The 25083-nt window shown below is 37.8% G+C and overlaps 1 protein-coding gene across 6 annotated transcripts in view; it reads left to right on the top strand.

Moving 5' to 3' along the window:
• DENND5B (DENN domain containing 5B) overlaps positions 1–25083 on the top strand; it is a 187813-nt gene that overhangs the window by 87856 nt on the left and 74874 nt on the right. For all 6 annotated transcript variants that reach the window (XM_060658003.2, XM_060657998.2, XM_060658002.2 and 3 more), the window contains 2 exons: positions 122–788; positions 22737–22924. In XM_060658003.2, coding sequence (XP_060513986.2) covers positions 122–788; positions 22737–22924 — 855 coding nt within the window. The remainder of the gene's footprint in view (positions 1–121; positions 789–22736; positions 22925–25083) is intronic.

Here is a 25083-nt window from a genome sequence, read left to right as displayed (position 1 = left end):
ATTAAATCCGGATAAAACCTGTGTTCTTTTGAGTCCTGTTATGTTAAAAACAACGAACATTTTTTCTGGTTTGAAGTTCTTTGTGTACTGCATTCTGATGCTTTTTCCCCTTCCTCCACAGTTGTGCATGCCTAAAGGGCTGTCTTTCAGAACTCAAACTGACAATAAAGACCCTCAGTTCCACTCATTCATAATTACCCGGGAAGATGGTTCTCGTACCTATGGTTTTGTTCTCACTTTTTACGAAGAAGTTACCAGTAAGCAGATCTGCACAGCAATGCAGACGCTCTACCAGATGCACAACGCAGAGCATTATAGCAGCGTGTATGCCTCATCCTCCTGCAGCATGGATTCGCTGGCAAGCAGTACTGACGAAGGAGATACAACTTCCCTTTTGAAACTCCAGCGCTACAACTCCTATGACATCAGCAGAGACACCCTGTATGTTTCAAAAAGTATATGTTTGATCACACCACTGCCTTTCATGCAGGCCTGCAAAAAATTCCTCATCCAGCTTTACAAGGCAGTTACCTCACAGCAGCCGCCACCCTTGCCGCTTGAGAGCTACATCCATAACATTCTTTATGAAGTACCCCTTCCACCTCCGGGGAGATCACTGAAATTTTACGGTGTTTATGAACCTGTCATCTGCCAGAGACCTGGGCCCAGTGAACTCCCCCTCTCCGATTACCCTCTTCGAGAGGCCTTCGAGCTTCTGGGATTGGAGAACCTGGTGCAGGTGTTTACCTGTGTTCTTTTAGAGATGCAGATTCTTCTCTACTCACAAGGTAGGTCTTCCCTGGATTTTAAGTCTCTCCCCCCAAAATACTTACGCTCTTCCCAACTACTGCATTTCCATTGGGTATATTACTAGAACCACACACTTAATGTTCAGAAGTCTTCTGTTTTGTGTGAAAGAAGCAGGTATAGGTGGGACCAGAGGCTAAGATGTTACTTCTCTTTGAGGTGTCAGTGGACCGTGGAGAAAAACAGGAAAGAATACAAAAGCATTAATCTGGCTGACTTAAGTGTATTATTTTTTAATGGAAATAGGCCCTTTCTTCCAGATGATGCATCATCATCATAAAAGAAACATTTCTTTTCATAATGAAAGTGAGAGAATGATGTTAGTACCAGGAACATGTAGACATCTTATTTTCTGCAGGTTGGTAAATGTTCACATAAAAACTCAGTTGACATTGGAAAGGGATAAATGAAATTGTTGACTGCAGCTTCCTAAGGCAGTCAACTTTGTATCTTTCCCCGTGGGAGATGTCACTGGATGTGACTCTCTTGGGTCTAAGAGTTTCACCAGAGTTATGTGGAGTTTTTTTGTTTCATTTTGCTTTTTTTTTTAGTATCTAAAAAAAATTTTTTAATGTTTATTTTTGAGAGAGACAGAGTGCAAGTGGGGAGGAGCCGAAAGAGAGGGAGACACGGAATCTGAAGCAGGGTCCAGGCTCTGAGCTGTTAGCACAGAGCCCGACGTGGGGCTTGAGCTCACAGACTGCAAGATCATGACCTGAGCCGAAGTTGGACGCTCAACCGATTGAGCCATCCCGGTGCCCCGTGTTTTGTTTTGCTTTTAATTCCAGAAGGAAGTGACCTTTGTGATGTTTTTTATTCAGAGTTCTCCCAGCACATACTTAGGAACTAACAAAATTTGAGTTTTATTTTTATGAGTGCATTTATGATGTTGAGCCTAGAATACTGGTTCCAACCTGAACATGATTTTGCAGAAGAAATAGAGATGCTTTGTCTTAATGGATATGTGAATTGAAGGAAAATATAAGATGGTTGCTGTGCATTGATGGGTCCTTTGAAAAATGTGGCACAAATACTTGGGTTAGCTTTTTGCTAACTTGTATTTAAGCTAGCAGGATTGTAGTGCAGTCTCCTGACTGCTGCCGTCAAGCTTATTTTACCACTTTCCTTTTTTTCTTTTCTATTTTAAATTATAAGTGAGCCTGAGCCAAGTAGGCTATATTTGTACTTCCCCATCTTGTGTGTATGTTGACACTATTTGTGTGTTGACAGCCCTTCACGAGGTTGTATTTTCTTCAGTTTATCCTACATAATGTTCTTTGATAATGTGTTCTGATGTCTCAGTTTTTGTTGTCAGCAAGTTCTCTCATGACCAATCTAAACTCTCCTTTCCTCTTGCTCTTACTTTCTTAGGGTTCATCATTACCTGTAGATCACTTGTTTGTATCTAAAATGTGAAACATTAAGTAATTCTCCCTCCCTTTCTCTTTCTTCCTCTCTTGCTTTTTACCCTGAGCAGGGTTAGGGTTAGAGAGTTGTTGGAAGAGGCAGGGGCTTGGAGCTTGATTCTCTCAGGTGTATTACCCTATGCAAAAAAAGAACTTAGATCCTAGATTGGCGAGGGATCTTCAAGGTCATTTAATTCAGTTTTAGTTCTCCCTAGGGAAGTAGTTTGGGCCAGACAGAATATTGGTTTTTGAAATCATAGCAATCACAGGTTCAACTCTATTCTCTGTCACGTACCAACTGTAACCATGGACAAGTTATGTAATCTTCCCGAGTGTCAGTTAATTCATCTTTATTGGAGATAATGGGGTTTTTTCCTGTCTCTCACTGATTTATTATGAAGGTTAAATAAAATCTGTACACAATAGTTGGGGCATAATTGGCACTAAATGATAGCTGATATTATTGTAATTATTATTAGTTTTATTAGTCCTACACAATCCTCTATAAATTATGCGTATTTTCAGTTGTGTGGGTCAGCATATTATTGCATTTAAAGTATAGCTTTGTTAAATTAAATAGGGTATTTGTTTCAGTGTTGAGAACCTAATAAATGTTCTCTTATCCTGAATGTTAGGGCTTTCTTTTTTTTTTTTTTTAGGAAAAAACCCTTTCATTACTACACTTCCTCTTTTAAGAAGCCCTCTATGTCTCACGGCATGTGGTCTGTCCTGAGCTCTCATCTTTCTGCTGTTTGATTAGCTTATGCCAGCTGGTTCATGGAAGCTGTTAAAAAGTTATAGTTGATTAATATCTACCACTTTAGTTCAGTTTCAGATGAAGAAGCATGAGTATTTATGAGCATGTTTTTGTATTAAATGAAGTGCTTTTTGTTTTTTGTGAGGTTTTTTTGGAGGTTTTTTGTTTTTTGGGGTTTTTTTGGTAATTTGGTTTTATGCTGAGAACAATAGATGAATCCCTAGATTGTAGGACTCTCTCTGTCTCTAAATGAGTACGTGTGTGTGTACATTTTAAGTGTCATAAAAAGGAAAATCTTACACAGTAATTTTATAACCATTCATTGAAATCATTGTGTTAGGAATTATGCTATAAAAATGCCTTGTATGTTTTAGCTTATTTTTTTCTCTCTTCAACAGTGAGTTACTGTTCTTATCTATGTTTTATCAAAGGGAAGTTGAGGCTCAGGGAAGCTAAGTATTCTTCCTAAGATCACGTAGCTATTAGGTAATGTGGTAGAACTAAGAATGGGGCTTAGATTTGTCTTTCTCCAAATACTTAACCACCATGTTAACTGTATTGGGCCTGCACTTAACCTTTCCTTATCTGTCTCAATATTTATTTTTAAATTATTAACTCACTCTGCCAATCTATTATTAAGGTATCATGCTAAATAACTGTACAGCATAGAATGAAAGCTCTGTGTAAATACACATTTTAACATTGACAGTGTCTCTCCCATTAGAGAAAGAGATTTCATTTAAATGAATGAAATAAAGAGTCATTATGTTGATTTGTACTCTGGTGCCCTCCTTCATTTTTCCTGTGTTGAGAGGCTTTTAATAACATCTAATACTTCATTTCTTATTCACTGATAAAGCTATGCCATAAAATTTAAAAACATTGCAAGTGCTAAACAATTACCAAGAAAACCCAAAGTGAATCAGAGTAGATGGATTTTAGTGATGAAACTGTCCTTCTAGACTCATTTGAAATTCTGGTCCATAGCCCATTTAAACAGATTCAATCTGCTATTTAGAGAGTTTATATATCACACTCCCTTCGTGGTGGTAACTAGCTAGAAATTTTAAGTAGAGAATGTACCCAGGAGATGGAGGCTCTTTTCTAGGACCCCAAATCAGAGAATATCACTTTTTTCTGTACCCTGAAAATACCTGAAACAGGACAGTGGGAAGATTGGAGTATAATCTTCTTTACAAAGGACTAGTGGAAGAGGGGTACCTGGGTGGCTCAGTTGGTTGAGTGACTCTTGATTTAGGCTCAGATCATGATTCCAAGATCCGAAGATTGTGGGATTGAGCCCTTCTTCAGGCTCCACACTGAACGTGGAACCTGCTTAAGATATTCATTCGTTCATTCATTCTCCCTCTCTCTCTCTCTCTCTCTCTCTCTCTCTCTCTGTCTCTTCCCCTTTCTCCCCCTCCCGCCTTCCTCCCTCCTTCTCTCTCCAGCTTGAACAAATATATGCACATACTCTCTCTTCTATCTAAAAAAAAAGAAAGGCATAGTGGAGGAATAAACGATAGGGGAACTTAAACACTAGTGTCTAATTTTTGATACCAATAATTAAAGTCTCAGGAACATTTTGAGGCCTTGCTTACCTTCTTTGACTCCTTACAATGGAAATAAGCAGTTACTCACAGCTCACACTAGACTGACATGCCAGCTTGTATGCCTTCACAGTGCCTCTCTCCCCTCCCTTCTTCCCCTCTCTCTTGTAAGTTGTGCATGAATTAACCTTGTCAGAAAGTAAAAGCCACTTAAAAGTTTTCTTGAAAAAGATGGGAGCCTTCTAATCACAAATTGCTACTCATGCTCAACTGAACATCATAGCTTATGGGTTATAGAGTTTTTAAAACATAAAAGTAAACTTGGAATTTTGATGGCAGACAGTAGGATTCCATGACTTATATCCTAAAAGTAGTAGAGTTGTTTTATTTTATTTTTCTATGTTTGTTTATTTTTGAGAGAGAAAGAGGGACACACAGAACCTGAAGCAGGCTCCAAGCTCTGAGCTGTCAGCACAGAGCCCGACTCAAGGCTCAAACTCAAGAACTCTGAGATCATGACCTGAGCTGAAGTCAGACACTCCACTGACTGAGCCAACCAGGTGCCCCTAAAAACAGTAGAATTTGACTAACTTTGGACAATGTCTTTATATTAGCTTTATTTTGTGATAAATAGAATCTTAATATTAAGACTTTTTCTTGTGGCACCTGGGTGGCTCAGTTAAGCTTCCAACTCTTGATTTCAGGTCAGGTTATGATCTCAGGGTTTGTGAGTCCTAGACCCTCATCAGGCTCTGTACTGACAGTGCGGACATTCTCTCTCTCTACCCCTCCCCTGTTTGTGCATGCTTGCTCTTTCTCAAAATAAATAAACTTAAAAAAAAATAAAATAGAAGGACTGGGACACCTGGGTGGCATAGTTGGTTAAGCGTCCAACTTCGGTTCAGGTCATGATCTCACAGTCTGAGTTTGAGCCCTGCATCTGTGCTGACAGCTCAGAGCCTGGAGTCTGCTTCAGATTCTGTTTCTCCCTCTCTCTCTGCCCTTCCCCCACTCTCATTCTGTGTCTCTCTCTGTCTCAAAAACAAACACTAAAATTTTTTTTAAAAAACAGGACTTTTTCTTGCTGATGTTTTGTTGTATATTCAAGAAATTAATCTTTTGTATATTATATGTGTAGCACATACCTCCATTCAACATGTGGCTCTTAATTTTCTTTTAGGGGTCTTTGATGAATTAAGATACTCATAATATTCATAAATTCAAATTTACCAATATTTTAATTTATAACTTTCTTTTCTATTTAAGAAATGCTTTAGTCTGAGATCATAAAACAGACTATATTTTTTTCTAAATATTTTGAAGTTGTATTTAGCATTAAAGACCTTACTCTATAAGAAATTAATTTTTGTTTGTTTTAAGGAAGAGATCAAACAATATTTTAGAAATATTTATACTAGTTATCCCAGTTCTGTTTCTTGAATAGACCATTGTTTTTTCCTGTGAGTAGGAGTGCCACTTCTATCATATATAAGTTCCTGTATGTGAGGGTTTATCTGGTGTATTTTAGTTTATTCTGCCAATCTTTCTGTCCCTGTACTAAATTAAATTACTGCAGCGGGGTGTCTGGGTGGCTTAGTCAGTTAAGCATCCTACTCTTGATCTCAGCTCAGCTCTTGATCTCAGTGTCATGAGTTTAAGCCCCACGTTGAGCTCCATGCTGGGCATGAAGCCTACCTAAAAGAAAAAAAAAATTGCTATAGCTTTAAAGTACGTCTTGGTATCTGGTAGGACAGTTCCCTCACTACCTTATTTTTTCCCCAAGAAATAGACTAATTTATTCAATATACATTTTTTTCATGTGTGTATATGTACATTATAATACAAAATAGTGACATCATTTTAGCACTTAGCTCAATAAGAGCTTTCAAAATCATTAATCTTTTGAAGTTGCACCATCATTAGAGCTTTCTAACATAGATAATGCTGTGTTACAGATAATGCTCACTCCCTATTTTTATTGAAAGTGCATTGAATGCAATTTGAGGACAGTGATATACTTACAATTTAAGTTTCCCTTTCCATAAAAATGTAATCTCTCTCCATTTCTAAGGGTCTTGTTTAATGTCTTCCAGTAGTAAAGTTTTACAACAGTAGATTATAGCAAATAATGACAGTTTTGTTTATTCTATTCCAGTATTTCTCATTTTTACTTATTTTTCTTGTCTTTCTACACTAGGCTCTCGAGTATAATATAGAATAGAATTAATAGTAGCAGACATCCTTGTCTTTTTCCTGATTTTAAGAAGAATGATTTTAATGTTTTGCTATTAAGTGTACCATTTGCTGTAGTGTTTTTGGTAACTACCTTGTACCAGGTTAAAGAAGTTCCCTTTTATTTCTAGTTCGAGTTTTTAAAAATCATGAATTCATCTTGTATTTTATTGACTGCTCTTTCTGCATCAAGAAAGATGATCATGTGTTTATCCTTTTGATCACTTAATAAGGGGAAAAATCCACCCCTGTACTCCTGAGTTGAACCTTACTTGGTCATGATATACTATTGCTTTTTTAATATAGGGCTTGATTTAGTTGGCTAATATTTTTATTAGAATTTTTACATCTATGTTTTTTAATGATTTGACTTATAATGTTAATTTCTTGTACTGTCTTATCTGGTTTTTGGTATTCAGCCTATTCTAGTATTATACATTGAGTTGGAAAGTGTTCTCTTTTTTTCTGGAAGATTTTACTTAAGGAAGTGTTTATTTAAGGTTGTAATTATTTGTTCCATGACTGAGAGAACTTGTCTGTAAACTGTTTGGTCTTGTTGGGAAGATGTAAGATACCAATTCAGTGTTTTTAATGGTTTGTTTAGTGTTTTTGTTTCTCCTTCCCCTTTTGCCCCTCTCCTCCTCCTCTTCCTCCTCCATCGCCGTCATCATCGTCATCATCGTCATCGTCGTCATCGTCATCATCGTCGTCATCATCATCATCAACCATGGACACAGACCAACTAATGTTTTATTATACCACAGGCTGCCCCCTGGTATTTGACCATGGATCCCATATAGCAAAACATGCTGTATCCCGTATAGTTAAAACATGCTGGCACATTACTAGTCCCATCCAGTCATTAACAATTAGTTCAGTCCATCATCCTTATTGTATGAAAGTGTCTTCCAGGCTGAGGTCACTCAGGTTTGCAGACTTCTATTCAAACTTGTCGAAGGTTCCCAAAGCAGTAGTGGTCTGAGCAATATTTGGCTTCACCCTTTCAAGGTATCTGATATTTTTGAGCTAAGAGACAATGTTACCTCTTTCTCTAAGCCTCTTTTGAGGTGTTCATGTATATTGGATTTCCCTTACTACAGACTCATTTATTCTTTCCTTTACCCTCAGCTACTGTTCCTCCTTCATTTTATTTGTACCCAAATTCTTCCACCTTTTGACGGGAAGACACACCTTAGGTTCATTTACAGTATAGGTAGGTTGTTGGGGCACCTGGGTGGCTCAGTCGGTTGAGCATCCGACTTCAGCTCAGGTCATGATCTCGCGGTTTGTGAGTTCGAGCCCCGCATCTGGAGCTGTGCTGACAGCTCAGAGCCTGGAGCCTGCTTCAGATTCTGTGTCTCCCTCTCTCTGTGCCCCTCCCCCGCTCATGCTCCATCTCTGTCTCAAAAAAATAAACACTTAAAAAAAAAACACAGCACAAGTAGGTTGTAGGATTCTACAAGTGACGATGGGATCTGGCAACTCCTTACACATTCCACAGTCAGTCCTATGGGAAAAGAGGCTCCTGGCTGTATCTCTACCTTGCATTCTCCTTGTAATTAGGTCCTACATAAACAGTTTCCATTTTATTTTGGAATCCATCTTAACATTGCCTTCTCCATTAGAGTGTTTTTCCAACATTACTCGAGACAGCATGAGTATTTCAGGTTTTAAGATTATTTTATGTCTTTCATTCATAGGAACAGTTTAAATTAATATTCCAGTAGCAAGCTAGTAATTGCCTCTCAAATGGGAATTCTCTAGTCCAACATCCCAATACTTATCATTAGGAGATGCTCACAGATTTTTACCTTAACCCCAGATTATGCTCTACGCATAGGGCTGTGGTACAGAATTTGTCCATACCATGACTCCTGCTGCTTTTGTACACTGTGTAGGCTCAGGCAGTTATTCCCATTTAGCGTGTCCAGTTAATATTGCTTGAAGAGTAATCTATGTGCTTTCTGTTTTTCTTTTGGGGGAGGTTTTCCACAGACATACATAATATCCACTCCCATAAAACATTCAGGTAAAGCCTATTTAAACATTGTAATTTTTACCCAAACTTTTACCTTAATGCCATCAACCTTAAAACTTTTTTATATTCTATCTAATTGTAGCCTGTATTAAAACTTCACTGAAGGGTTTTAGTACCACAGTGCATGAAGCTCCTGAGTAAAGAGTCTCAGAAACTTCTCTTCACCTGCTGACCATTTTCCCCATTCTTGTGCATTAGGTTTGGGTCTCCAGCAGGGGGGTGAGTCAAGAGACCTTAGCCCTTTTATCAATCTTTATCTTGATTAATCTGCCTGACTGTTGCCCTAGATGATTCCAGGTCTGGTTTCTCATTGTAATCTTTGCCTTTCCCATATTTTAAATTTCTCCAGACTGGGGTAAATAGACCCAACTTGTTTGGCGCCCTTTTATTTTATTTTATTTTATTTTATTTTATCTTATTTTTTAAGTTTATTTATTTTGAGAGAGGAAGAGTATGAGCAGGGGAGGGGCAGAGAGAGAGAGGGAGAGAGAAGGAATCCCAAGTAGGCTCCACGCTGTCATTGCATAGTCCAGCACGGAACTTGAACTCACAAACCACAAGATCATGATCTGAGCCGAAACCAAATTGGACACTCAATTGACTGAGCCACCCAGGCGCCCCATATTCACCCCATTTCTTAATAACTCTCTCTTCTATCTAAAAAAAAAGAAAGGCATAGTGGAGGAATAAATGATAGGGGAACTTAAACACTAGTGTCTAATTTTTGATACCAATAATTAAAGTCTCAGGAACATTTTGAGGCCTTGCTTACCTTCTTTGACTCCTTACGATGGAAATAAGCAGTTACTCACAGCTCACACTAGACTGACATGCCAGTCAGATGCTTAACCAACTGAGCCACCCAGGAACCCCTTATACTCTAGGTTAAAAGTTTTGGGTTTTTTTTTTTTTTACTCTCTTAGCACTTTGAGAATAATGTTCTACTGTCTTCTGGTTTCCAGTGTAGCTCTTGAGATATAATCTATCACAATCACCCTAATTGTCATTCCTGACCAGAAATCTGTTTTTTTACTCTGGCTGTATATGAGATTTTCTTTTTGCCTTTCATGACCTATATTTTGACTGTGATTTATCTAGATAGGATTTCTTTATTTGTTATGTTTGTGATTTGTTGTATTTCCTGAAATCTTGTGTCATTGTGTTTCAGTAGTTTCTGGGAAATTTTCAACTATCTTCCTAAATGTTACTTCTGTCCATCTTTTTTTTCTTTTTTTTCCCCTTTGAAACTCTAATTAAATCTGTTAATCTGTTTCACTCAGTCTTTCATATCGTCAAACTCTTTTTCTGTCTTTTCTCTGTGTTCTCCATGATTTCTCCACATCTGTCTCCAGCTTATTTATTTTCATTTTACCTGTGTTTAATCTGTAGTTAACCCTTCCTTTGACATTTTACTTTCAGTGGCCCTAAAACGGTTTTATTTCTTAATTCTTTCTTTAATTTCCTTAAATATATTAAACATATGCATTTCATATTATTTATCAGATAAATTCAGTATCTGATAGGTTGAGGATTGAGGGTTTCTTCCTTCAGGAATGATTTGTATTTTCTTTCACTAAACATCTAAGTTCACTGGCAACACAGGTCTCCTTTATTTTGTTTTATTTTATTTTATTTTATTTTATTTTATTTTATTTTATTTTATTTTATCATTTTTAAAATTTTTATTTATTTTGAGAGAGAGTGTGCACAAGCAGAGGAAGGGCAGAGAGAGAGGGAGAGAGAATCCTAAGCAGGCTCCACATTGTTAATGCAGAGCCCAAAATGGAGCTCAGTCCCATGAACCGTGAGATTATGACCCAAGCCAAAATGAAGAGTCAGACACTTGAGCAACTAAGCCTCTCGGGCACCCCTTTATTTTGTTTTAAGTAGGCTTCACACTCAGTGCAGAGTCCAACATGGGGCTTGAACTCATAACCCTGAGGCCAAGACCTGAGCTGAGACCAAGAGTCAGAGGCTCAACTGACTAAGTCTTCGGACACCAAAGGTGCCCCTTCACATACAGGTCTACTTTAAATTAAAATTCTTCCTCTTTGTGTTTCTTTGGGTCATACAGATAGCATGACTTTGGGCCCTAAATATACCTGAATGTTGGCCAGTAGATAAGAATTCTCAAGAGGTTTTTTTTTTTTACCTCTTCTTCCCGGAGCAAGGACCAGGACAGATAAATTTCTTGTCAGCACAGTGGCTTTTTTTTTTTTTTTTTTTTAATTCTTGTTTCATTTTTGTTTTTTCCTTTTTCCATCTCTTTTCCCTAAGATTTCTACCATTTGGGGGTCCTGGCTTTATACAACAGGATCTACTTTCTGAATCCCACCCCTTCTTGGACTTTGTTCTCCAACATGCACAAAAATAAAACTGAAGCTGTAGGCCACCTGGGATCAGTAAATGCCTCAAAGATAGCTAGACTTTTGAGCTTTACCACACTGGACTCTTGTTCCCATTTTGTTTCTGGCCCTAATGACTTCTTCCCCTAATTTTTGCAAATCGATATATTCATGAACTGAATGTTTTAAAATTGTTTTTTTAGTATTTTAGTTTAGGTTAGGAGCTCTGCGGGCGCCTGGGTGGCTCATTTGGTTGAGTGTCTGACTTCAGCTCAGGTCATGATCTCACAGTTTGTGAGTTTGAGCCCCACATCCGACTCGGGTTCACTGCTGTCAATGTAGAGCCTGCTTTGGTTCTTCTGTCCCATTCTCTCTCTGCCCTTCCCCCGCTCATGCTCCTTCTCTCAAAAGATAGAGGGGCACCTGGATGGCTCACTCAGTTGGGCGTCTGACTTAGCTCAGGTCATGATCTCGCGTTCCGGGAGTTCAAGCCCCCCACCTTAGGCTCTGTGCTGACAGCTCGGAGCCTGGAACCTGCTTCGGATTCTGTCTTCCTTGCTCTGTGCACCTCCCCCTCACACACACACACACACACACACACACACACACACTCTCTCTCTCTCTCTCTCTCTCTCTCAAAAATAAATAAACATTGGGACGCCTGGGTGGCTCAGTTGGTTAAGCGGCCGACTTCGGCTCAGGTCATGATCTCGCGGTCCGTGGGTTCGAGCCCCGCGTCGGGCTCTGTGCTGACAGCTCAGAGCCTGGAGCCTGTTTCAGATTCTGTGTCTCCCTCTCTCTGACCCTTCCCCATTCATGCTCTGTCTCTCTCTGTCTCAAAAATAAATGTTAAAAAAAAATAATAATAATAATATAAATAAATAAATAAATAAATAAATAAACATAAAAAAATTTTAAAAAGATATACAGGTAAGATGATAGGTAGGTAGGTAGATAGGTAGATAGATAGATAGATAGATAGATAGATAGATAGATAGATAAAGGAGCTCTAGTCCACCATACTGCCATAAATAGAAGTGTTTGAAAAAGATCACCGGGGCTCCTGGGTGGCTCAGTCGGTTAAGCGTCCAACTTCAGCTCAGGTCACGATCTCGTGGTCCGTGAGTTCGAGCCCCGCGTCGGGCCCTGGGCTGATGGCTCGGAGCCTGGAGCCTGCTTCCGATTCTGTGTCTCCCTCTCTCTGCCCCTCCCCCGTTCATGCTCTGTCTCTCTCTGTCTCAAAAATAAATAAACGTTAAAAAAAAAATTAAAAAGAAAAAAAAAGATCACTGAAGTAAAATTAAAATGAAGATTGATTGTGTTACTTACTACAGAACATAACAACTGCTAGGTATAATTTAACTATTAATAATATAAAATAGGAAAGTTATCTAGGTCTGTTTTCTCTTTTACCAATAATTACCAATTGTATTTAACCTACTTTCAATAATTCAAGTACATAGTTATATACATAGATACTTAATCTTCTGTTGAAGCAGTAAGAGATCTCACTTTTCACGGGTAGTCATGGGTATTAGAAAATTATATTCTTACCAATAGATACATATATTTTTATTTTAAATAATTTGTTCTAAAAAATGCCTGATGTCAGGGCGCCTGGGTGGCTCAGTTGGTTAAGTGTCTGACTCTTGGTTTCCTCTCAGGTCATGACCTCACACTTTGTGAGTTCAAGCCCTGCATCAGGCACTGTGCTGGCAGCTGACATGGAGCCTCTCTCGCTTTCTCTTTGCCTCTCCTCCATGCACACATGTGCTCTTTCTTTCTTTCTCTCAAAATAAATAAATAAACATTTAAGGGGTGCTGGAGTGGCTTAGTTGGTTGAGCGACTCAGGTTCAGCTCAGGTCATGATCTCACAGTTGATGGGTTCGAGCCCTGCATGGGGCTTACTGCTCTCAGCCTGTCATGGAGCCTGCTTTGGATCCTCTGTTCTCCTCTCTCTCTGCTCCTCACCTGCTCACACTATCTCTCTCAAAAAATAAATAAAACATTAAAAAAACTTAAAAGAAAAAAGTTTAAAAGAAATGCCTGATGTCAAGCCATTGCCAATGATTTTTTGAGGCTCTACAGAGTGTCATGGCTAACTTGTGATTAATGTACTTTTTACACTTAAAATTGTGAATTAAATAAGAATTTTTAATAATAAAACAATTCTCGATGAGTCCTTGGTTCATTACCTATTTTGCAAACCTTATTTGACTTTGAGACACGTGTATATTTTTGTAAAAATCATCCAATGTCAAATAAAAAATCCTTTTCAGTTAAATTCAGATTATTCTCATCAATTACCCATTTTTTTGTGGATTTTTTGCCCACAAAGTATCTTTATATAGATTAGATTTAGCAAGTTTTTAGAAAATTGTGTTTAAAGAAACACACGTACAATTGGGGCACAGTTTGTTGAGCATCAGTCAGTTGAGTGGCTCAGTCAGTTGAGCATCCAACTCTTGATTTCGGCTGAGGTCACGATCTCATGGTTCATGAGATTTGGCCCCTCCTCAGGCTCTGTGCTGACAGCATGAAGCCTGCTTGGGATTCTCTCTCTCCCTCTCTCTCTGCCCCTCCCCTGCTTGCTCTCACTCTCAAAAAAAAGAAACATATACAATTCACCATCTTAATTTCTTAGTGAACAGTTCAGTAGGATTAAGTATATTCACATTGTTATGCAGTCAATCTCTAGAATTTTTCATCTTGTAACACTGGAACTTTATACCTGTTGGACACTTCCCTTCCCCATGTCCCCCTCCTTCCAGCCCTTGGCAACTACCATTCTACTTTCTATTTCTATGAATTGACTACTTTAAATACCTCATATAAGTAGAATCACATAACATTGGTCTTTTTGTGACTGGCTTATTTCACTCAACGTAAGTGAACCTTAGGGTTCATCCATGTTTTAGCATGTGTCAGAATTTCCTTCCTTTTTAAGGTTGAATAATATTCCAGTGGGTGTATATGCCACATTTTATTTATCCATTTATCCATTGACAGACACTTGAGTTGCTTTATCTCTTAGCTACTGTGAGTAATGCTACTAAAAACATAGATGTGCAAATATCTCTTCAAGTCTCTACTTTTAGTTCTTTTGGATATATACCCAGAAGTAGAATTTCAGCAAGTTTTTAATACCTAGCTGCTGCCAAGCACCCTTTGGTTTTCTATGTTTGTAATATAGATGTGCTTTTAATAGGTCCAGTATATCCCATTATATAACTGGCCATAACTATTTTAACCAGATTCCTCTTGCTAGATATTTAGGATATTACAAATAATTTACTGTTATAAACGACACTTTATACATAAAATATGTACATATATTTTTGTACACTTAAATGATAAATTCCTAGAATTGGAACTGATAGGTTAAATGATCTTATCTGTATATTTTTAATTTATTCCATATGTCATTATTTTAGTCCATTCTTTTTTTAATTTAGTGGTTTTTTTAAGTTTATTTCTTTTGAGAGAGGGAGAGCACGAGCAGGGGAGGAAAAGAGAGAGAGAGAGAGAGAGAGAGAGAGAGAATCCTAATCAAGCTCTGTGCTGTCAGTGTGGAGCCTGATGCAGGGCTTGAACTCACAAACTGTGAGATCCTGAGCTTAGTTGAAACCAAGAGTCAGGTGCTTAACCTACTGAGCCACCCAGGCGTCCCTGATCTATATATTTTTAAGCTTTTGATAGATACTGCCAAATAGAAAGCTCTACCAACTTGTGAAAATACTTTTTCCTCCACACCTTTATTGTGATTTTCTTTCAAATTTTTGTCAACATGATAAGCAAAATGTGGTTCATTTTCCCCATTGAATTTTTGAGGTTGAACTTTTTCATATTGATTTGCATTTGTACTCTGTCTTTTGTAATATCTTCATGAGCTTTAGGCAATCTTTGTTGCTGTTATAATAGTTTATTATGAAAACAGGTCAGTGTGGGGACAAGGGGACAAACAAGCATGTTTAGGTTAGCTCAAGTGAAGTGTGGCACAGGTTCTTCACTTTGAAACCATACTTGGTGAGGTCAAGCGTCAGGTTCTCTTTTGTTAGAAAACTTGTAATCCTTGGGGCACCTGGGTGGCTCAGTTGGTTAGGCATCCAACTCTTTTTTTTTTTTTTTAATGTTTATTTATTTTTGAGAGAGAGAGAAAGAGAAAGTGTGAACAGAGGAGAGGCAGAGAAAGAGAGAGACACAATCTCAAGCAGGCTCCAGGCTCTGAGCTGTCTATATAGAGCCTGACACAGGGCTCAAACTTGTGAACTGCAAGATCATGACCTCAGCCAAAGTCAGACGCTTAACTGACTGAGCCACCCATTCCCCCCTAGGCATCCAACTTTTGATCTCACCTCAGGTCTTGGTCTCAGGGTCATGAGTTCAAGCCCTGAGTTGGGCTCCACACTGGGTGTAAAACCTACTTAAAATAAAAAGAAAGAAAACTTGTAATTCTTGCTCTTGTTTTGAGAGCTTCCAGAGGCTATCCTCTTCATTTTGCAATATTGTAGGGCATTGTTGGCAGTATCTGAGATGAATTTCTGGAGCCAGAGAGATGAGCCGAATTATGCATGTGCTAGAGGCCTGAAAGCCAGCATCAGGTGACATCAAGTGGTAACCAGTCACTGCACCCAGGATTGTAGGTGTGTAATCTTCCAGCTCTATCATCATGTTCACCAAAGGTGTGCTGGACACTACCAGCCTCATTATCTCCATTGGCAGCACTTTGCAGTATGCAAATCTCATTAGACATGGCCTCCCCCTGGGACACTGAGCCACCAGCCAACCCTGGAACTGCCTTGTGCCACTACATGTCCTGTGCCCTCTGCCTCAGGTCTAACTGCAGACCCCTCAGCTGTCCCAGTGGGGCTGACCTTGTTCTTTACAATGACTGGTTAGGGGGCTCAGTCGGTTAAGCGTCCGATTTCAGCTCAGGTCATGATCTTGCGGTTTGTGACTTCGAGCCCTGCGTCGGGCTCTGTGCTGACAACTGGAGCCTGAAGCCTGCTTCGGATTCTGTGTCTCCTCCTCTCTCCGCCTCTCCCATGCTCATGCTCTGTCTGTCTCTGTCTCTCAATAATAAATAAACCTTAAAAAAAATTAAAAAAAAAACAAAACAATGACACTGGTTAGAAAGGGGCTGAGATGGCGGAGGCAGGGCCATCTCAAAGTCTGCATATAAGCCACTGTGAGGCAAATTTTTGACAGTATATTCTGTATAATGTGGTAAAGCATAATTTTTTAAATATCCAAATAGCTTTATTTTATTTTGCTTACCTTAGATATTAGCACATTAATTTTTTTTAAGTTGATTCATTTTGAGAGAGACAGAGACAGGGCGAGTAGGGGAGGGGCAGAGAGAGGAAGAGACTGAGAATCCCAAGCAGGCTCTGCACTGTCAGCAGAGAGCCCCACGTGAGGCTTGAACTCACAAAACCATGAGATCATGACCTGAGCTGAAACTGAGAGTTGGACACTTAACCAACTGAGCCACCCAGGCACCCCAACCTATTAATTTCTTAACATGCATTTACTGACCACTCACTACATAGTAGGCCCTATACCAAGTTCTGAAAATTGTGAGATTAAAAATACAGTCATTGTTCTCTGGCAGATGATGGTACAGTAAGGAAGACAGACACATAAACAGATAATTATAATAGAATTGTAATAGTTTTAGTGAGATGAATAATTACTGTGATGGAAATAAAGTTAGGGTACTGTGGAAACATGTAGATGGGGCTCTAGTAGTGATAAGTATTTAGAGAAGGCTTTGCAAAGGAACTGTTACCTAAGGAAAAAGTGGAACTTAGCCAGACACTACAAGGGGAAGGGACCTCCTGGGCAGAGAAAAAGTGTATACAGAGGCACAGAAACCTATGAAAACATGTTAGATTCAGTGAATGAACTATAGGCAAATTATTTGACTGCCTGTGGGGTGGTGGTAAGAAATGAGGTAGGAAAGGGACACATCATGAAGAGCCTCATATGCCATGCTGACAGATGTCTTAAATATGAAAATAATGTCTTTTACACATTCACCACTTTGAGTATCAAAGAAAAAATAATTTTCCTAAAATATTCAAATATCTCAAATCATACCTAAAAAAGAAAGCTCTTTTATTTCTTGATTCAGTTAAAAAGAATTGTCTTGTTTCCACTAAGTAATTGCCTTATTAAAAAGAATGTGACATTTCAGCCAGTCTTGAAGAAAACATAGAACTGGAAACAATAAACATAGAATATCCACAGCAAGTGGGAGAATTGTGCTGAAAGAAATATAAACCATTTATATCAGTCTTTCAGTGTCTGGTAGAAGAGGGAAAAGTATATAATTGATTTTCACTCTCCATGTGAGAGTTTTCCATAATCAAACCAGAAAATAGCCCAGGGTGCTACTTGCCATTACTAGAAGAATTTATTTTCTTTAAGATTGAACATTTTTCCTACCAATAGTAAAAAAAAAAAAAAAAAAAAAAAAAAAAGTGGCCACGCTATTAGGTATTTGATTTGACTGCTTAAAACCCTGGACCTTTCAGCCTAGGTCCAATCAGGAAACAGATTAAACCATATCTGTACTTTAAACAGAGGAATATAATATGAAGAATGACTAAGCTATAATAGAAAGTGACTATAAAGACGTGAAGAGGGGCGCCTGGGTGGCTCAGTTGGTTAAGCGTCCAACTTCGGCTCAGGTCATGATCTCATGGTTCGTGAGTTCAAGCCCTGCGTTGGGCTTTGTGCTGACAGCTCAGAGCCTGGAGCCCACTTTGGATTCTGTGTCTTCCTCTCTCTCTGCCCCTCTCCTGCTCATGCTCTTTCTCTCTCTCTGTCAATAATAAACATTAAACAAAATTTTAAAAAAAGATAAGAAGAAAACTCGTAACAGATACCCAAGGAAGGACAAACTTGGAGGGTAACCCATTTCCTAGGGCTAAGCTTTGTAGTTCATTGAAGAAAGAGCAGTTGCAGCCCAGTGGAGAAGGTCGATGGGTTGCCTGGTCCAGAGCTGATCCTCAGTCACTGGGCAAGTGGAAAACAAACCTCTGAGGTACAAGTGAGCTTGAAGCTGGTGAGTGGGAACACAGAAGTTGTCAGGACACCACTGTGGGTATGAAATCTGGGTATGTGATATCTGTGTTAGGGGGGCCGTGGAAAGATGACTACTGGCCCAATCATTGAGGCTACTCCCACTCGGCATGTGGCTGGGGAAGTATACAACCAGATGTCTTCACATATCCACACTACGGATCAACCGTGCAAAAGGAGCAAAAACAAACAAAACACTGCGGTTGTACCGTGGAACTAGGAAGAGAAACTCCTTCCTGCAGTGTCTCAGCATTACCTTCTACTGGCAAAGCTTAACATTGTGCTTACTGTAAAAGAAAATGCTTAGACCATTACTAAGTACTAAGTACTAAGTGAATTTGGAACTAAGAGGCAATAAATATGTAACTGACACAGGATCTGACTGCTTACAGTCTTGAGCCTTTCACCAATGTCTGGCTTATAATTGAGAAAGAAATATTAAAGTAGCCCTGACATCGAGGAACTGATCTAGCGCTTAAACTAGGGCTCACTGTAAGTGCACACTGATCCGATGCTCACAGCTGAGCCCTGTTGTTCTATAGAACATATAAATAGTCTCACAGGAACATCTACTTCAAGCAAGATCACTGTGCACCTCACAAAATACCAAACGTCCTCTTCTCTTGCTGAATTAGTAGCTGCTGTTCTACTTTCTTACCAAGTACAGTTCTAGCCACCCCCCTTAGTCTGCATTCCCCATAGGTCAGATTTATTGAGATACCCTGTCATAGAACTGCCTTGATTTTTTTTTTTTAATTTTAGAGAGAGAGAGTGCACATGAAAGCAGGGGAGAGGGGCAGAGAGAGAGAGAGAGAGAGAGAGAGAGGAAGAGAGAAAGCGGGAATCCCAAGCAGGCGCCCTACTAAGCACTGAGCCTGATGCAGGACTTGATCCTACAACCTTGGGATCATGACCTAAGCCAAAATCAAGAGTCAGGTGCTCAACCAGCTGAGCCACTCAGGCACTCCTAGAATTGCCTTGATTTCTGACAGTATCTAATCCAAAACAAATCTCTACTTCCTTAGACCCTACCTAAAATTGTCCCAACCCAGCCCAAATGCTGTAATACATTATCTCTAAACCCTGTCTCTTACTTACTAAGACATTCCACAGATCCCCATAGTGTGTGTTCTCCCTCTCCATAAGGAATAAGTAGTAAACCCAACTTGTTCAAATACAGGTGTGTTTCTGAAGTTTTTAACTGAAGTGCATTGACAGAATAAATGATTACTACTAAGTATTTCTCAACCGAATGGATCTTCTCACTCCTCCTTTTCCTTAAAAACATTCTTAAGTAAGGTTTTTATAAGTTGGAGGTGGGTAAGGGACTGGAGGAAGAATATCCCCCTACTTTAAATTACTTAAAGGTATTTTAGATTTTTCTCCCATTTAATGTGTAAAAACTGTAATTCTTTTTTAAAATCTAGATTTTAATGTTTGGTTTTTTTTTTTTAAGAAGTTAGCTAAGTTTGAAACAGACTTTTTTAAAGGAAATAAGTGTCTTAGAAAACTAATCTTTAATCAACAATACCAAAAAAACTCCTGAAAATAGTTTATTTTGATCACGATTTTTAGAACCATAAAACTCCATAGAAACCCACAGTAAATCTAATAGCAGTTTTTAAAAGTTAGCAAACATACACCAGAACAATCAAGTTATTTTTCTAATAGTCCATCTATATAATACATACTGTACATTTTGAACATAGTCAAATCATAAAATATGTGAATGAGATTACTATGAAGTTAATTTTTTTCTTTCTCTTAAGTTTTCAATGAGCTCTGTGTTTCTCAGACTTCAGGAGTGACATGTGGAATACCTCTCCCTGGTAGAGCAACATTGTGCTTTCATTCTCTCTTTTTTTTAATTTTTAATTTTTATTTTTAGAGAGTGCACAAGTAGGGGAGAGGGGCAAAGGGAGAGAGAGAGAGAGAGAGAGAGAGAGAGAGAGAGTGAGAGAGAATCCCAAACATGCTCTGTGCTTAGCATGGAGTCCGACACAGGCCTCAATCCCACAACCCTGGGATCATGACCTGAGCCAAAACCAAGAGTTGGACGTTCAACTGACTGAACCACCCTGGCACCCTGTGCTTTCATTCTATCGTCACTTCCAAAAAGCTGTGGAAGCTTCCTGAAGGTCCCTTCCTACTATGAAAGGCCTTTGAAAACTTGCATTATATTCCACTATTAAAATCTTTACATTTTTAATATAGAGGAGGGAAAAAAATGTTTAAATTTGATTGTTTCCAAACAGTAGTTCTGATCCATATAAGTTCTGGACATTTAAACATAGTAAGTATGAGTCAGTTGGTAAAAATTCTCTGTAATGAGCAGTATCCACAGCTTAGTAAATGGGTATTTGAATTTTCTTCATAATGTGGCCATGCAGATAATTAAGTGAATATATGAATATGCAAGAAATGTGATTTTTGAGTGCATAGTTTATTGTCTGAGTAGTTACCATTTTCTCCTACTGAAAAATTAAAAGTTCTTTAGTCTCTTCTGGACAAAATCTAATCAAGTCTATTTAAGTTGTAGATATGCAGCAAAATTATATAGTATTATTCCAGCAATCATTTATTTATTAAATAATACCTTTGAGGGGCACCTGGGTGGCTCGGTCAGTTAAGCATCATGCCCAGGTTGTGATCTCTCAGTCATGAGATTGAGCCCCCTTGTTGGGCTTTGTACATGTGGAGCCTGCTTGAGATTCTCTTTCCTTCTCTCTCTGTCCTTCCCTCACTTGTGTGCTCTCTCAAATTCTCAATATAAATATAAAAAAAAAAAATACACACACACATACATATGTATGTATATATATTCCTATAAACAGGTTTTCACCTAAAAATTTACATCTTTTTAAAAACTTTTTTTAAATGTTTATTTTTTGGAAGGAGTCACAGAATCTGAAGCAGGCTCCAGGCTCTCAGCTGCCAGCACAGAGCCCAATGTGAGGCTTGAATTCACGAACCACGACATCATGACCCGAGCCCCAAGTCAGACGCTTAACCAACTGAGCCACCCAGGCGCCCTTAACATTTACATCTTAATAGTGAATCAAATAAGGAAACTTCTAATTTACTTAGGCTATGAATAGCTGCTGATTCATTACCAAAAACCCACTGTAGACTATTAAAGATAGTTGTATACGAATTATAAAACAACACAAGAAAGACTTTTAAGCAGAAAACATCCTGTTTATGCTTGGACAGGTGTTCTTTGGGTGGACATGAACCAGATAGCATCTGGTCATTTTCTTTAACCTTTTTTAAAAGACTCCTCAAAATCTTCCTTCCCCAGATTTTACTCCTTTTGTGCTTAGTGAATTCTGTGAGAGCGAAATTACAAGTCCATAATATCTCTTAATTTTTAAATTCTTAAATCAAATTCTTAAATCCAAAAAAATTCAGAAAATCAAAGATTCTTTTTGTAACTCATTTATTAGAAAACCAGACTTGAACCAGGCCTATTTAAATTCTTTATCTTGCCTACTAGGACACTCATAAAGTTTGCTGCAGAAATATTAATGTGTTTTTTTACAGGGCCCTGCCCCGGCTATTTCATGTATGTGGTATATGCACAATATTACCTTTATAAATTTAAAGAAAAAAACTGAATTCTAAACACATCTGCCTCTAAAGGTTTAAGTAGGGATTATAGACAGTGGTTATATAAAGTAATCCATGGCAGAGTGGTTTAAGAGGACACTTTATTTGTAACTATGTGAAGTAATGGACATTAGCCAGACTTACTGTGGTAATCATTTTGCAATATATACATAAATTATTATGTGTACACCTAAAACTAATAGTATTATATGTCAATTATATCTAAAATGAGGAGGGGGCACTTTAATATTATAAGCAGTTTTTAGTTTTGATAAATTAATTAATGTAAACAAAACACAGGCAAAGACCAACTTTTGATTTTCTGGTAACTTTCACTTTGTTTTTAAATTTGATAGTTATGTAGTTGGGGGTTAAATATAGGACGTATGATTATGAATGCATGTATTTGTTTGATTTCTTATACCCACAAAATGAAGGCTAAAATAAATATTATCAGGATAACCATAGGCCATCATCACCATGATCATACATACAAGAAAAAAAAAGAGCCTCTGAATTGGGGATTATATAGATCTGCATGTATACAAAAAGTGATCAGTAGCAATATTCTTATACATTTTCAATAGGAGACATGCCAAGAACAATTCTGTTAGTTCTTGTTTCCTTCACATTTTAAGGGAATGTAAATTTACATACTGGTGATTTCAGAAGCAAAAATATGATAAGGTTTCCCACCTATTCCTACCCCCTTAATACCATTCAAGTGGAAACCATTTAACTCTTTAATTATAGTGGGATAGACCTATTTTCTGCATGATCATAAAGAAACATTTTATTTATTAGAACAAGAGTTTATTCTGGAAATTAATATTTTCAAGCTTAATGCAGTGATTATGTTTTTATTTGGAATCTTCCCCTCCTTTTTTCCTTGTTCTATACAGATTATCAACGCTTGATGACTGTGGCGGAAGGCATCACCACACTTTTGTTCCCATTTCAATGGCAGCATGTTTATGTGCCCATCCTCCCTGCTTCTCTGCTACATTTTCTTGATGCTCCTGTCCCTTATCTGATGGGCCTTCAGTCAAAAGAAGGAACTGACCGTTCTAAACTAGAACTTCCTCAAGAGGTAAAACTTATAATGGGTGATGAAGCATTTGCTGTTTGTTGATTTAGGTCAAGGCCACTTTTCTTAGCATTGTCTTTGTCTAAACTGTGTCTCTGACTGTCCTGTATTTTCCAAGTAGGGCTAAGGTAGAGCCTGAACCATAGAGTGCAGCTGACTCCTGATGCTTGCTGGGACTAGTCATTAGTTAAGTAAGCATGGTTCAGACAGGACAGTGGCAAGTTTTCACAGCGATAAATCTGTGAGGAGGGAGCAACAGTAGCATTATCTAGTTGCTTTATTATTCAAATAGCATTTAATTCCTTTTTCCCCTCATTTATTTTATAAATTCTACTTTTAAACAAAATAGCCCAGGTTTTCACATCTTCACATCATTAATTGAGATGAATTTGATTCTTGACTTCCTTCAAATGAAAAGTAACATCTTTCAGCAAACTATAGATAATGGAAATATCAAATACTTTAGTATTCTTTGTTTTCAGACCTAAAGCTAGTTATCAGCTTTTTTCTAAATGTCAGCTTGGCTAGGTGATTGAGATAAAAACTCTAACCCCTAGCTTTTAGGCCACCTTACTGTTACTGTGCTTTCTGTGTGTTGTATTTTCAGATGTTGTTTAAGAAAATTAGGAATTCTTGAAAGTATTTTGAATGTAGTTTTTATCTGTTGTTAATGGTACTCAGAATTGGACTGTAAAACCTTTGAAATGAAATAGTGATGAGAGTGCCATGGCCTATTAAAAAACATTAAATAGTTAACTATATGATATTATTAGCTATTTAATTAGCATCTTTCTTAATAAGATCTTTCATGCTGTGCTGTGCTTTTATTTGTTCTTATTTCCCATAGAGATTCTCATTTTAATAAGTGAATTTAAAATAACATACTAAGCTACAGCTGTTATACCCATTAATGATTCCTGTAATCATCCATTGCTTACTTTATTCCAATGAATATTTCCCTTCCAAAATTAACATTTTTGTTCAGGGAAAAATAACTTGATTGGGATCATATAAAATGCTTGTAAAAGTTGTCTTGCTCTTTTGAGCTTATGCATGTTCTCTGCTTTTGCCTCCCCATTATCTCTCTTTTCTCTATTACCTGAACTCTCTTGTTTTCTCTTTTATTAGATTAATCTAAGTATCTTGTCAGTTCAAAAAGTAATCCTTTAAATGTTCAAGGAAAAAGAAATAGATTAGCCAAATGTATTTTAAATGCAATTTAAGTTTAAGGACTTAAATAGTGACATGTTTTAGTTTCTTGTTGAGTATCTGGTCTGTTTGTATATTAATCAAGTGATATTTTATAAGACAGTATGTTTTGGTATGTAACTATTATCTTCCCATTTTTACATGAGTTATAATTGTTGAGAGTTTTTAAATGCCAACTATATATTTTTGGAGTGGGGAAATCTTTCTGTCTCCCTATATGTGTATATTTTCTGACTCTAAAGATAAAAATTCTGAAAGTTCTTGCAGCAGTGACTTTGATTTTCTAACTTTTTACTTTTTAAATCAATACGTTTTTAAGTTTATTTATTTGTTTTTTGAGAGACAGAGAGAGTGAGAGAGAGCACAAGCAGGGGAGGGGCAGAGAGAGAGAGAGAAGGAGACACAGAATCCGAAGCAGGCTCCAGGCTTCTAAGCGTCAGCACAGAGCCCAGTGCAGATCTCGAACTCATGAACTGTGAGATCATGACCTGAGCCAAGGTCAGATGCTCAACTGACTGAGCCACTCAGGTGCCCCAGTCAATACTCTTTAATAAATGTACATATCCATCTATTCGTAGAGTAGAATAATATGAAATAACCTGGGTCAGCTGTGAAAATAGCAGTGCTTCTGTATAGAAAGTATATGTTAGTACATCATTATTTTGGAAGAAAATGCTAACAGCTGACCCAGATTATTTCATACTCTTCTACTCTATGAATAGATGGGTATGTACATTTATTAAAGAGGATTGATTTAACGAGTTAAAAGTTTAGAAAATCACAGACATTGCTGCATTAGCTCTCAGAATTTTTAAGTTTGCTTATCTTTAGAGTAAAAAAAATACACACAGATCACTTTGTGCTCATAACATTTTACAATGAGATAAATAATCTACTTCACATAATTTGAGGAAGATGTAGGTATAAAAATAGCCATTTTTAAAATTGACTTA

This window comes from Panthera onca, chromosome B4 (genome assembly GCF_046562875.1).
Source record: "Panthera onca isolate mPanOnc1 chromosome B4, mPanOnc1 haplotype 2, whole genome shotgun sequence".
NCBI classification, from domain to species: domain Eukaryota; kingdom Metazoa; phylum Chordata; class Mammalia; order Carnivora; family Felidae; genus Panthera; species Panthera onca.
The sequence above is the reverse complement of the archived record's forward strand: the minus strand, read 5'-3'. Positions and strand labels throughout refer to the sequence as shown.